This window comes from Hemicordylus capensis, chromosome 5, assembly GCF_027244095.1.
Source record: "Hemicordylus capensis ecotype Gifberg chromosome 5, rHemCap1.1.pri, whole genome shotgun sequence".
NCBI lineage: Eukaryota > Metazoa > Chordata > Lepidosauria > Squamata > Cordylidae > Hemicordylus > Hemicordylus capensis.
In genome coordinates, this window is record NC_069661.1 from 154,709,676 (window position 1) to 154,723,148 (window position 13,473).

Below are 13,473 nucleotides of genomic sequence, written 5' to 3' on the forward strand. Positions count from 1 at the left end.
AAGAACAAAAACATGACCTTCCTTCATATATGGGTGTTAAGAGAAGGCTAATGCCTATATCAACTCCTGCTTATACTGGACAAAATTAATTGTTTAAATACTTTTAAATAAAATAGGGCATGATCCAGCCTGAATTAAAGCAGTGTTATGCCACACTGCTTCCCACTGGAGAAAATTAAAACCAATGGGATATAAACTGATTAACTCTTGCTGAAATAGAGTAATTATAAGGGGGGAAAGTTAGCCTTGCTAGTATTAGGGTGGGAAAATGTATTGGATAAGAGGATAACTGGCCCCTAAAAATATACAATGGCCTCCAAGCATTGGCCTCTATATCTTTTTTCATGTCACTAAAAATTATTGGGCAGCATTCAGGCTAAGTTAGTCACTCACAACTAAATACCTGTGCATGTGACATCCTGACAGTCCTGTTGATTTCAGTGGAACAAAAGTCCCACTGAAATGAACAGAGCAAGTTAGTCATGATTAACTTGTCTCATTGATTTCAGTGGTGCTTAGTCATGAGTAAGTTGCTTAAATGCTGCCTATAATTTTTGATCAACTGCCCTGAAAATAAATGTCAAATACTTCAGATCCATACATTTTATGTAGATAAATTCTTTGGTGAGATTTGACTCTCTGGTCTAAAATTAACCTATAATACTTTTTAAACCTGTGGAAACAGGACACTAATATATGAGACACTGGCCCCTAAAATTAATCTATATATTTATTTCACCTAGGCGTATGCGTCGCTAATCCCATGTGTGGCAGCTCTCGCAAGAATTCACGAGCAGCTGCCGATTAGCAATGGGGACGGGGAGAAAATAGGGATGCTGGCCACCAGCGGTCGGCCAGTGGAGCAGGTGGCAGGTCATCTGGACGGTGGGAATTAGCTGGTGGAATGACAGGTGGGAGGAGATGGCGGGTCGGCTTTCCAGCTGGCCCACCAACCAGCCAGAAACTGTGGGCTGGTGGGGCGGGGGAGAAGCGGGGCGTGGGGGAAGAAGCCAGGCATGGTGGAGAAGCCGGCCGGGGGGGGGGGGAGAAGTGAGGGGGGAGAAGCGGCGCAGATGCTCTGCATCCAGCCCAGCTCGTTTTTAATAAAGCCTACTAAACAGAGCTGAAAATTAATGTGGTGGTGTAAAAATAAGCACAATGATCAAAGCACAAGTGAAGGACGTGATGTGCTATTTAAAATCACAAAATTTGAATTCATTGATGGTAGTTTCTCATTTTGCATTCTCCATCTCCTATGTGGGGTAGTAATTAAGTGTCACTAGGAATATCACTCTGCTTTGTAACTGGATTCAGAAGCTGCTGCTTCCAAGCTGCAGGTGAACTGCCAGTCAAAGTCATATGGAAACAGACTATGAATGAAGCTATTCTACATGCAAATCATTTGCTGTGGAGCCTTGGCTGCCACCTATTATGTCTGTTTTCCATAATCAAAATTCCTGCTCTGGCAAGATAGTAGGATCAGCCATACAGTGTGTGTGTGTATATACTGTAGGATACTTCTTATAGTAATGCATTTCAAACACAGAGAAATATGCAGCTAGGTGTAGTAAATGCTTGCTGCATGATAGTAGTTACACAAGTGCATTTGCTCAATTAAGAACTGAAAGGGGAAAATATAGATTTTCTTTCTTTCTTTCTTTCTTTCTTTCTTTCTTTCTTTCTTTCTTTCTTTCTTTCTTTCTTTCTTTCTTTGTTTCTGAGACAGTGTTTCTTGGAACTGCATATTTAATTTAAAAGAGACATTTTAGACAACTAGATGTGTGGCATCACTCACACTCCTCTTGAATTTCACATGGCAATCTCCAAGAAGTTAACATCCATTTTGTCCGTACTGTTTAGAGGATGAACCTTCATTGAACAATGGGGTGGAGCAATGAAGTTTTCTTTCAGAAACCAGGACCAAAAGCTGACCACACCACTAATCTGTGGTTAGTGTGGCTTAAGTAAAAAGGTTAGCACAGGTCAAGATCAGTCTGCAATCAGACAGATATCTCTGCAATCAGTTATGGTGTAGTGCAGAAATAACCCAGTTCTTAACACAACATGCTGCAGACTGCATGGACTGGCTGCATATGTACATGTATGTTGACGTGCATGAGATATAAAGCCAGCTGGCAGATGTGCACTGGTGTAGAGACAGACTAGTCCTCTTTCTTGCCATCCTCTCTAATAAAAGCCTTGGTGTCCGTCCGTGGACGGACACCAAGGCGTGTGTTCGTGCCTCCCTGGGCTGTTCTGGGCATGCGCGAAGCGCATGCCCAGAACAGAGCAAGGGAGACACGACCGCCAACACCCAGTGGCCATCTTGGGCGCCCAGAAGCGGCCGTCCCCAAAAAGCCGGGTATGCGGCGGGGGAAACTGGCCGAGGCGTGGCTGAGGCCTGGCGGCGCCGCCGGAGCCGGGCAGGAGGGAGAATTTGGGGCCCTTGCCCGGCCGGGGAGACCGGCCGCGGCATGGAGGCTGTCGGTGGCGGCGACAGTTGGTGCTTGCGGGCTGGACACGGAGGCAAGTCGGGGGGGGGAGGTGCTAGCGCCCGTTATTTCAACGGGCCTGAAAATACTAGTCTTACCATAAAATGATACAAATGCTGCCTTGAAGTGAGCCATTGGGCCATCAAGCCTTTTTCCTGGCTGCTGTGACTGCCAGTGGCTCTCTGGGGTCTTTCCCAGCCTTGCTACTGAGAGAATACAACTGCAGGTGTCAGGGACTGTGTTTTGCATCCTTTCCCGTGCAAAGCATGGGTTCTGCCACTGTAATATATGGCCTCTGTAGATCAAGGCAGACAGTGGCCCGTTTGCACGTAGCATCAAACCTCAGGTAGACAAAGCTAAGAAAAGACTGGATGGCCAAAGGGTCAGGAAAGGAAAATGTTGTTTGACAGGTGGTGCTTATAAATCAAAATTTTTGTCGTCATCCCCGCCCCCCTTCTCCTCTTCCCTTCTCAACTCTCCCTTGCTAGGTAGACTTGCTTTGTGGATAGGTTACAAGGATTAGTCTTTGCTTACCAGGCTCCAACATTCATTGTAATTGTTGAAACTTATTTCCTCAAGAATCACCCCCACTCCTGCCACTCTGAAGTAAGATCCTTGATACCCAATAACATCCTTACTGGAGAGGACGACATCTTTAGTGTTCCACAGGCAAAGAGCAGGAATGACCAGGGGGGGAAATGTAGTTAAATGTAGTTAAAATCCATCAACACAATGTAGTTAAAATCCATCAACACAATCTATTTCCATCCTCATTTCTGATGAAAAATATTTATTTCTTTTCTCTCTTTTTTTTCTTTCTTTTTTTTTTTTTAGCAAATTCAAATATTGATGGATTTAGACTCTGAAGAGTAGCTTTTAATATTTTGTATGTCATTTGTAGGAATTTCGGATGATTCTCTGTTTCATAGCACACTGTGTCCAGATTCTAAAACTTATTTGGGAAGTCTTTATAACACACACTCTCTGCTTGGATGGTCGGAAGCACCACCAACTTTCCGGTAAGTTCTCAGAAAAACCACCACTTAACAAGCATACAGTTTTCATTTAGATTTGTTGGAGTTCAATAATGCCTGATCATTAAAAATGGTTTGTACTTAGGAGTTACTGATTACTTGGCATACGTCACCCTTCATAGACTAGATGTTTATTTTATATAAATATGTTTGGATTCATTTTATTTAATATCTTTGCTACAGCAGTGGTTTTCAAGCTCTTTAGCTTCAGGGAACCCCTTCCACATCAACCTGTGTGCTGAGGAAGCCCTGTATATCTGTCATGGCACCTCAAGCCATTACAAAGGATACTGGGTGTAAGGAAACCTGACAGCGTCTTTTAAAATGAAAAACATGTTCAGAAGGGCACAATTTTGAGTGGAGAGCCAGCATGCGAGTTGGTGCTTAGCCCTTTCCCATCCCACCATTTTTCCTCTCTCAATTTCCCTTCTCCCTAAGTTGCATATCCTTTTCAGAATTTCACATGTATGATTCCAGGGGCAAACATGTGTCTGAAGGGTCTGCAAGGTGATGGGGAAGCTGCTGTGGGGGCACACTGAAGTAGAAAAATTGCAGGTAGTGAACAGGTTCAGTACATATAAACTCCTGCCACTCACAGTGGTGATCTTTGGAATCCCCTTTTTAGACTACTTTCCAGTAGGCTTATGAGATCACCCAGCGTGGGGTGTGTGTGTGTGTGCATCTGTCCCCCCCCATCTCTCCCCCCACCATCAACTTTGCAATGCCTGGACCAATATGAACTATATTGGGTGCAGTTGTAGGGGCATATAGGGACACCTCAATGGTGTAGTTTGTGATGGTCAGCCACCCCGATCCAAGATGGCGGACGCATAAACTTTTGAGGTGTAAGTGGGCTAACTTGTGAACTGCCTAACCGATTTGAACCAAATTGGTTATAGCTGTAGGAACCAATAGGGACACCTCTTTGGCGTAGTGTGTGGTGATGTCATCTACCCCAATTCAAAATGATGTGTGTATGAGCTAACTTGTGAACTGTCTGACCAATTTGAACCAAATTTGGTTCAAATTTTAAATATTCATCCAGCACACTTTTCCAGCTGGGGACTGCAGGGAAAGATCAGTAGCACTTGATTAGCTCCTTTCAGGGAAGCTTGTCTACCTCCATCATTAGAGAGCTTTTAACTGAGGACTTCCTAATTAGCTTTTGAGGAAATGAAAAGTCCAGCTATCTTAGTGGGACTCCCATATATGAAGCTCCCGTATATGGAGCCAAACCTATAGTGATTGTGTAAATCTGTCATAATTAGAGCACCATCCTTCTTCCTTTAGGTAGAACATTCAATTATATAGGTTCTTCAGAAAACATAGCTGAAAACATCATAGCTTTCTTGCTAACTGGGCAAAGAGACACTTTTCAAAGGGATGTTTCTCTTTATATTAAGCAAGGGGAGGGCAACTGACCCTATCTAACCCCAGAACAGCATCCCTCCAGTGGCTGTTGGTGATGTCTATCTTGTGCTTCTTTTTAGACTGTGTGAGCCCTTTGGGGACAGGGAACCATCTTTTCCTTATTATTCTATTCCTATGGAAACTGCTTTGAAAACTTATTTTGTTGAAAAGTGGAATATTATTATTATTATTAGTAGAAGTAGTAGTAATAGCGATATCATGACCCTGCCTGAACAAAATGTTCCTGATACTCTGAATCAATTCAAATGGTTAGCTATATAGTGCAGGCAAATAATAGGAATGTAACATCTCAGAACGTACTTGTTTGAAAGCATCTCTGTCAAAATCTCTCTGTGCATGGAAAGCTCTTCGCATTTCCCCTGACAGACTAATCTGGGGGTGCTTTTAAAAACAATGATTTGTAAAACATACGTTCTGAGGTGGTACAATCCACATGATTAGCTGCAGATTTGAATTGGTTCTCAAATGATTCTAAAGGAATGGGCTAAATAACCATGTTACATTGAACTGCATTTGTCAGACATGTCTGTTGCTGTTGTTGTTTTGCTGTATTCCTTGGAATTAAATATTATACTTTATAATGGGCTTATTATAAGACCTTGGGAAAGTCAGATAAAGAACTGGCATAGAGATGGCATTTGGACCCAGGTTGTTGGCTACCTTACTCTGTATCCAAGGCACCATGTCTCTGTAGATTAAGAAGTGAAGACTGTTTTGACCTGAAGGCACCTGTCATACTGAAGTTAGAATTGTTCAAAAGAGAGGATAAACTTTTTAAGGGTTGAAAAGGGGGAGAACCAAACTGAATTATTGCATTGCTTTCAGTAAAGACTGAGGCTAGATAACTCCGGTATTTTTAAGTTGCAGAACTGAAAGAATAAATTCTGAGCTCCTTATACTGAACCTCAGTTTTTATTATTGAGCATGCAGATACCCTAGGGAGGCTTAAAGGAGGGTATAGGAGTAATAAACAGTGTCATCATATGGACTGAAAATCAGTGGAAGTTTTTTCTAACAAAGAACAGTCAAAACCAAATCAGGAATTCTTCCTAATAATGGCAAACCAAGGGCTTCATAATATCAGAAGATACCCTGGTTTGAGACTGCCCTCTGGGGTCTATAGCCAAGCATTTTTCTTCCCAAGAGGGAGTCTGATTCAAAGGAGAACTAGCATGCCTGCTGTGTCTGTCGTACAAAACTAAACCAGCAGGTAAAGGGCACTTTTGACTTTCCTTCATGTGTATGTCATTTCAGCTCCACACAAAACCTACTACACAAAAGCATCTCCCAGTGATTCTTTGCCCCTCAGGGACAGAGCAGTTACAGTCATATACAAACACTTTGTTTTGCTAAACAAAGAGAAGGCTGGAAACTAGAGAAAAGAATTCTCAAAGCATAAAGGTGTTCAAAAATACATCTAAAAGTGGCTGTGCCAGCTGTGTAAGAAAACTTAGCAAAGTGTGTTCCACTTAGGAACTCCATTTTTTAAAAAATGTTACAAGTCTGTCTACATGTATGTAGATAGTATGCCTTTTTCTGTAAGCAAGAGTTTCTCCAGTAATCATTAAGAAAACATATTTATTGATTCATTTACTTTAATCCCCTCTCAGAGCATCTCAAGAATATTGTGGAGTGAGTTAGATTAGTTGTAAGAGGGGAGAGTCAAACCAGGTCTCCCCATAGCATTTCTGGTGCCTTACCTCCTGTGCCATTCACACCCTGACCCTTCAACAAGGCAGGCCAAGTAAATATCCTGGAGAAAGGGTGCCTTCTAGAGTGCAATACCAGGCTGTATGTGGTCAGTTGACTCCTAGGCATTATAAAACCTATGTCTGCAACCCAGTCCAGCAGTCTGAGGAACACATCAAAATAGCAATGCAAACTCCTTTGTCCTGCTTCATCTAGGCTTCTTGCCTCACCCAGGCTTGTTTCGCGAAGCCTTGGGTGTTGCCACAATTGAACATGGGGACACAAATGCCCCTGGGCTCCTGAAAGAGGGGCATCTGCTGGCTGGGTAACAACTTGCTAGTGCAACGACAGGGATCCCCCTTCCCTTTTTGTCTCTGGGCCCACTCTAACCTTGCTATGCCCCTGCACTAAAACCTTCCTTGCCTTATCCCACCGTGGCCTGCTGTTGGGCTTGGCGGTCAACCTCAGCTCAGCCCGACTACACCTTCTGTCTCTTGCTCTCAGCCCGATTTACCCTGGCCCATCCTTGACTGCTCAACAGGCTTCTGGACCTCTACTTCGTGATTAAAACCCCCAACAACACAGTGGCTTCATTGGAATTTACTTTTTATTATTTATTACTGATTAGTGCCCAATACCAGATGATAAGGCAATGCTTGGGAAATGCAAGATGCTCATGTTTAAGCAACCATGATGGTGGTGACATATTCTGTGGAAAATTATAGATCCTTTCCACAGTATAGTTTTTTGGAATACTCCTTTTTTAATAATCTAAGCCATCCACATTTACTCAAGATGCTGCTACTAATCATACCAGCCAATGGAAAAAAGCTTTTGATATCCGTGGTATCGCTGTGCAAGGAAAGACAGGAAAATGTTTCATACACTGAAAATAAAGTTCCAGAAAAACATATAATCTGCTGTAATCAATGATTCACATCTGGTGAAGCAGGTGTGTGATTATTTCACGATACAACATCAAGCCATGTTTACAGTTAATTAAATCCAGCTCTGGCAGTTCTGCAGTGGCATGGTAGATGTGGGCTGAGCAGTATTCTGAGTGTCCATTAAGCAAGGCTGGGACCACTGCTGAAGGTGCCCATCTGCACATGGCTCTGCTCAAGACACATTTGATTAAACAGCTTGGCTGTAAACAGCCAACGGTAAACACCAGCCAGTCAGGATTAGAGGCAGTTGGGAGCTGTGGGAGAGAAAGGTGAATTAACACCAGAGAAGAGGAGTAAACTGATGCCGACACCATTGTGGGTGTAGAGAGCTCTCAAGAGTTAGCAAAGTTGGAAGCAAGGTAGAAAGAAATGTAAAGGGAAGTAGGAATATTTCCTGGTGGTATGGAAAATGTCAGGGTTTGAAACGTAATCCATTCATGAGATTTTCATGTATGATGTAGTGAAAATGTAGTCTCCTGCATGAAAACTACCATAATGTTTTAAAAATCAGTTCAAGATATGTTATGTAAATGCAAGAATTCATGAATAGACTGCATTGAAGTGGAGTGAATCTAATCATGAAAATAAATTAGTGATGCTCTAGAGCTGGCAACTTTAAAATGCTTAAAGCAACCAGCTGCTCAAATCCTTCTACAAATTCAATAAAACTTGGGTGTCTGCAATTTTCTAAGGTCTGAAAATCTCTTTGTTAGTCATTAATACAATATATTCTGTTAAATAAAATTACATCTAAAAGTGAAAATATATTTCAATGCATAGGGGGTTGGTCCTCTATTCAGTAACTTTGTTTTCTTGCTCAACAGGCAGTCATATCTAAATTATTTGATCTTTCTGCTGTGTAATGAAACTATAAATTCTTTCAAGTTCAAAAGAAAAGGGAAGCATTCATCTGGTAAAAAAATCTGTATTGAGAACTGACTATGTTGCACCAACAGGAAATCCAAAGTCAACGAACTGCACACATTTCAAAGTTTTATTTGAAGCTTGGTCTGTGTTCCACTTTTATTTTCTTCTCACAGGCTAAAGGATCAACATTATTTCACTGGGCTTTGCTGATGTTGATGCATTTTTCACCCGCAGAGCTATCCAGGAAGCTACAGGAAAGAGGCCATTTGTGCTGAGTCGTTCTACATTTGTGGGAAATGGAAAATATACCGCACACTGGCTAGGCGACAACCATGCTCTTTGGGAAGACATGCATATGTCAATAATTGGAATATTGGAGTTTAATCTCTTTGGGATTCCTCAAGTAAGTGATGCTAAGGCAGCAAGGAAATCATCTGTATGCATCTTATGTTATTTCAAAATGGCCACACAGAACATTTTACTTAAGCAAATGCAACTTATTTGGTAAGGCCCTCCCTAACATAGAAGGATCATCTATTCCCATACCAACATGCCCATGTATTAAGTTTCTTTTCCAGGTACCCCCACTTTTAGACATAAGGCAGGAGAGTGGGCCTTTGCAGTAGTGGTGTGATATTTATGGCATATTCTAGAAAAATATATAAAGACATGTCAGTTTTGAAATGAGTTAAAATGGCATGATTCAGATGTTACACCATATGCAGTTACAGGCAGGCATGCAAACATACGTGGATGCCTTTTACTGCATTTGAAGGTCTTTATGTGAAGTCGCTTGTGAATTGAGCCGGTTTTAACCATGCTAGTGAAATGTTCTGGAAAAGATGACGTTGACCGCGGTTCCAGCACTGGTTCAAGCCCTGGTTTTGAGCGGGGAGCAGGAGCTTTAAGAAAGAGATGAGCATGCGCAGACACCACGTGTGTGCTGGTGCCATGCGGTGGCTACTTGAGCCAAGTGCCGCTCCGGCAGGAAGCCACATGGGGCGGCAGAGAGCAGGTAAGGATCTGCTCTCCCCTTTCTTAAAGCTCACACTCCCTGCTCACAACCAGGGCTCAAACCAGTGTTTGAACTGCAGTTCGAGCACACCCCTAGAGTGTGAGAGATCCTGGTCAAGCAGAGGATTTTTTTTTACTATCCCCCAAGACTTGCACCATGAGAGTATGACAATTAAATTTTTTTTAATGGTTAAATCCGCAGTTTAGGCTCGCTGTTGACTTTAAGAGAGCCCTAAAAACCTATTTATTTGGCCTGGCCTTCCAAGGCTTATAAAGTGTTATTGTTTTTAAAAGTATTTTAATTGGTTTTAAATAGTTTTAATCATTTTTGAATTGCTTTGTTTTAGCATTGTTTTAATTGTGGGTTTTATGTCTTTTTAAAAGTTATTGTGCCTCTGGATGGGGCGGTTTATAAATGTAATCAAACAAACAAACAAACAAACAGTTATAATTTATTGCTTACCGTTACTCCAAATAGACTTTAAAGCACGTGTTTAAGCATGTCTAGGTACCAAATTAAATGCACATTACACAATTGATAAAAATAGGTTTATACATTAGGACAGAGGCTCCTAACAGATGGCACTTGAAGGGCTCCCAAGGGGTACTCAACGCCCTCTTGCATCCCCACTCTGCATCCGTGCTGTTCCCCATTTGAAGGTTCCTGGCTTGAAGCCAACATGTCTTCAATGGTGTGTTTGCTGCAGAAGGGGAGGGAGATGCGTGAAGACCCTCATCTTCTGCTCCTGATTGGCTGGCTATGTGCTGAAACTCAGTGTACCCCTGCCTTCACACTGACTGATAGGCTTCAGAAAATTAGCATTGAGTACTCCCATTGAAATTAATAGGACAAGTAAACTTGTCCCATTAATTTCAATAAGACTGCTTATGAGTAACTTAGTGTGGATGTAAGTCAATGTCTGTAGTAACCTTTAAATTTGTGGTTTTATGAATATATGTGTATATGGTATGTACAAATGTGCACATTTAAATGTTATAGTTCTGAGACAGGCTACTTCAGTCACTGTCTTATCTTCCCCCTGCCTGCCAGCCAATAGTTGTATACATATAAAGATTTTATCCCAGTCACTGTGGCTAGCTTTCCTGCAATTGCTCATGTTAGGGATCACTCCTTGAATAGATCTGTCTTTACAGGTTGGTGCTGACATCTGTGGCTTTTACTTTGATACGACCATTGAACTCTGTTTACGTTGGACACAGCTTGGTGCATTCTATCCATTGTCTAGAAACCATAATGCGCTTGGTCAGAAGGTAAGCAGTCAATATTTAGAAATGTTGCAGTTTGGCCCTCATATAGGCATGAAAGATGCTCAGTTTATCATTGGAGTTGTTGCATGCTTTGAGAAGGGCATTATCATTCCCTGTAATCATATTTAAACAAGAGAAAATAGTTTTATTTTAAGTGGGAATTTTACAGCATGGTGTTGAGTCTTTCAAAGAAATAAATTACATGGCAGGTCTGGCCAACCATTTAAAAATATGAACATTTTGGGTTATCAATGTGGTTAATCACTGTAATGCTGTCAAAGTTTTTTTTTTTTTAAGTTAATTATACAAGTTACCAGCTTTCTGGAACAAACACTTTTTATATACCAAAGAAATATATTTAGTGCATAAAAGCTATCTTTGCTTATTTGAAGATGTATGGAATGTATTTATTTATTTAGTTAATTTTTATACGGCCTAATATATACACTTCTGAGCAGTTTACCCACTAAAACCAATTTAAAACAAGCAACAATAATACAATGTTAAAAATAATTAAAACAATTTAAAATTTCAATATTAACTTTAAAAACATTATGATTTGATAAAATAGTCTGATAAAATAGCTGCATTTTCAGATGTCACTTATTTGGGAGTGCATTCCAGAGTCCTGGAGCAACGCTAGAGAAGGCACAATTCAAAGTTGCCACCAAATCTGCTGGTGGTGGCAACTGCAACCCACCCCTATGCTCTTAATAGGCAGTGGGGTTCTTAAAGAAGAAGGCACTCTCAAATACCCTGGACTCAAGCCATTCAGGGCTTTGTAGGTAATAACCAGCACTTTGTATTTGGCCTGGAAACTTATTGGCAGCCAGCATAGTTCTTTTAGAATAGGTGTGATGTGGTCTCTTCAGGTAACCCCAGAGACCAACCTGACTGCCACATTCTACACCAATTGCAGTTTCCAGACTACATACAAAGGCAGCTCAATATAAAACACAATGCAGTAGTCAAGCCTACACCACTGTTTTAAGGTTGTTTGTCTCAAGACATAGACACAGCTGGCGTATTAGTAGAAGAAGCTGATAAAAAGCAGTCTGACCACTGCCTCAACTAGGGATGTGCACGGAACCGGTGGGGGGAATAACTTTAGGGGAAGGTGCACATACCGCCCCCCCACCACGTTTCCCTTGCTGGCGCTCGTTGCAAAACCAGTCCGGCGGGGCAGCAGCATACCTCCCTGCCGCCCCATCTGCTCTTTAGACAGGAAGTGACAGGAAGTAGCGTGCCCAATGTGCGTGAGAGCGAGCCCTGCAGCAGCACTGGAGAGTCTGCACTGTGCCTGCATTATGCTGCAGAACATGTCAGCCAATTTTGTTTGTTTTGTCCAAAGAGTTCAGAGCATCATGTATGGTCCTCTCCCCCATTTTATCCTTACACCAACCTTTTAAAGTAGGTTAGGCTGAGAGTTAATGTCTGACCCAAGGACATTCACTGAACTTTGTGGCTGAATTTGAACCTTGGTCTAAGACCGGCACTCTGTTTACTACACCACACTGCACTCTATGCCACACTACACCAAAATCCACTCCAGTGCATCTTTATTTGATGTTGTGCAATTTAATCTGTAAAACCCCAGACATTTAATTGACTAAAAGGGTCTTTAATAGGTTGACATGCCAACACTGTTTTCTGCCCTAAACCTTCAGGATGAAGGTGAAGGATATAAACTTTAAAGTGTAACTATAAATACATGTGTTAGCTTGGATATCAAACCCAAATGCTTCTCTCTTTTTTTTTTACAGGAGCAAGACCCTGCAGCATTTGGGATTGAGTTTGCTGCAATTGCACGCTCAGCACTGCAGATTAGATACTCCCTTCTGCCATACTTATACACTCTGTTCTTCGAAGCCCATGTCTTTGGAAATACAGTGGCCCGAGGATTAATGCATGAGTAAGTGACCTCATCCTTTCCCTCCCTATCGTGTGCTTTTCATCACAGGTTTGAATGTAATCAAGAATTTGGTTAGTTATAACAATGGTGAAGAAAAGTGATTCATTCATTCATTCGATTGATTGATTGATTGATTGATTGATTGATTGATTTGTATACCGCCCTTCAAAAATGGCTCAGATGCTAAGTTGTATTCTGCTGAAGTAGCAATAGCAGGTTACAATGGAAACATAATATTTACAGGCATTGAAGAGGTCAGTTACTTTAAGATACAGTGTACTTTGTAAGAGAAGTTTGTCAACTGAAACCTTGATAAGTTGACAAAAAGGAGTCTGCAGATCTCCAAATGGAATAAAGGCAATAACGAGCGCAGACAACTTAGCTAGCAGTGTTCCATTTCATCCAAGGTTTTGTTAACAAAAATATTTTTAAATAATGAAAAGATTAAAGACTTGTAGTCCCAGAGATTGCTTAAAAGGCCTCTCTGTAAGGCCTGCTTCATATGGAGACTTCTTGAAAGTATATGCTTAATTGCAGGACATTGTAGGGGGAACATGTTATAGCCACTGGTGGTGGCTGCCATTCCCCCGCCATCATCAGCACAATGCCCTGGAATAATGCTGTGCTAGTAGCATTCAAAGAAAACCACAGGGCTCTGTGGGCACCAGGAGTCAAAATCAACTTGACGGTGCACTTTACCTTGGTAGCATGGTAGGGAAACTAAGACCGTGGCCAGCAGCCACTGAGAGCACTCATCTTCTCCTGCCCCCTATGGCAGCATTAAAATGTTTTTAGAAGCAAAAGGACGCCAAGGTAAA

At 41.7% G+C, this 13,473-nt stretch overlaps 1 protein-coding gene across 1 annotated transcript in view; it reads left to right on the plus strand.

The window, feature by feature from the left end:
• The window catches only part of LOC128327414 (maltase-glucoamylase-like), a 107,842-nt gene that overhangs the window by 70,016 nt on the left and 24,353 nt on the right, over window positions 1–13,473 (plus strand). Inside the window, exons 12-15 of the mRNA XM_053256215.1 lie at window positions 3,394–3,511; window positions 8,695–8,863; window positions 10,630–10,746; window positions 12,507–12,655. Coding sequence (XP_053112190.1) covers window positions 3,394–3,511; window positions 8,695–8,863; window positions 10,630–10,746; window positions 12,507–12,655 — 553 coding nt within the window. The remainder of the gene's footprint in view (window positions 1–3,393; window positions 3,512–8,694; window positions 8,864–10,629; window positions 10,747–12,506; window positions 12,656–13,473) is intronic.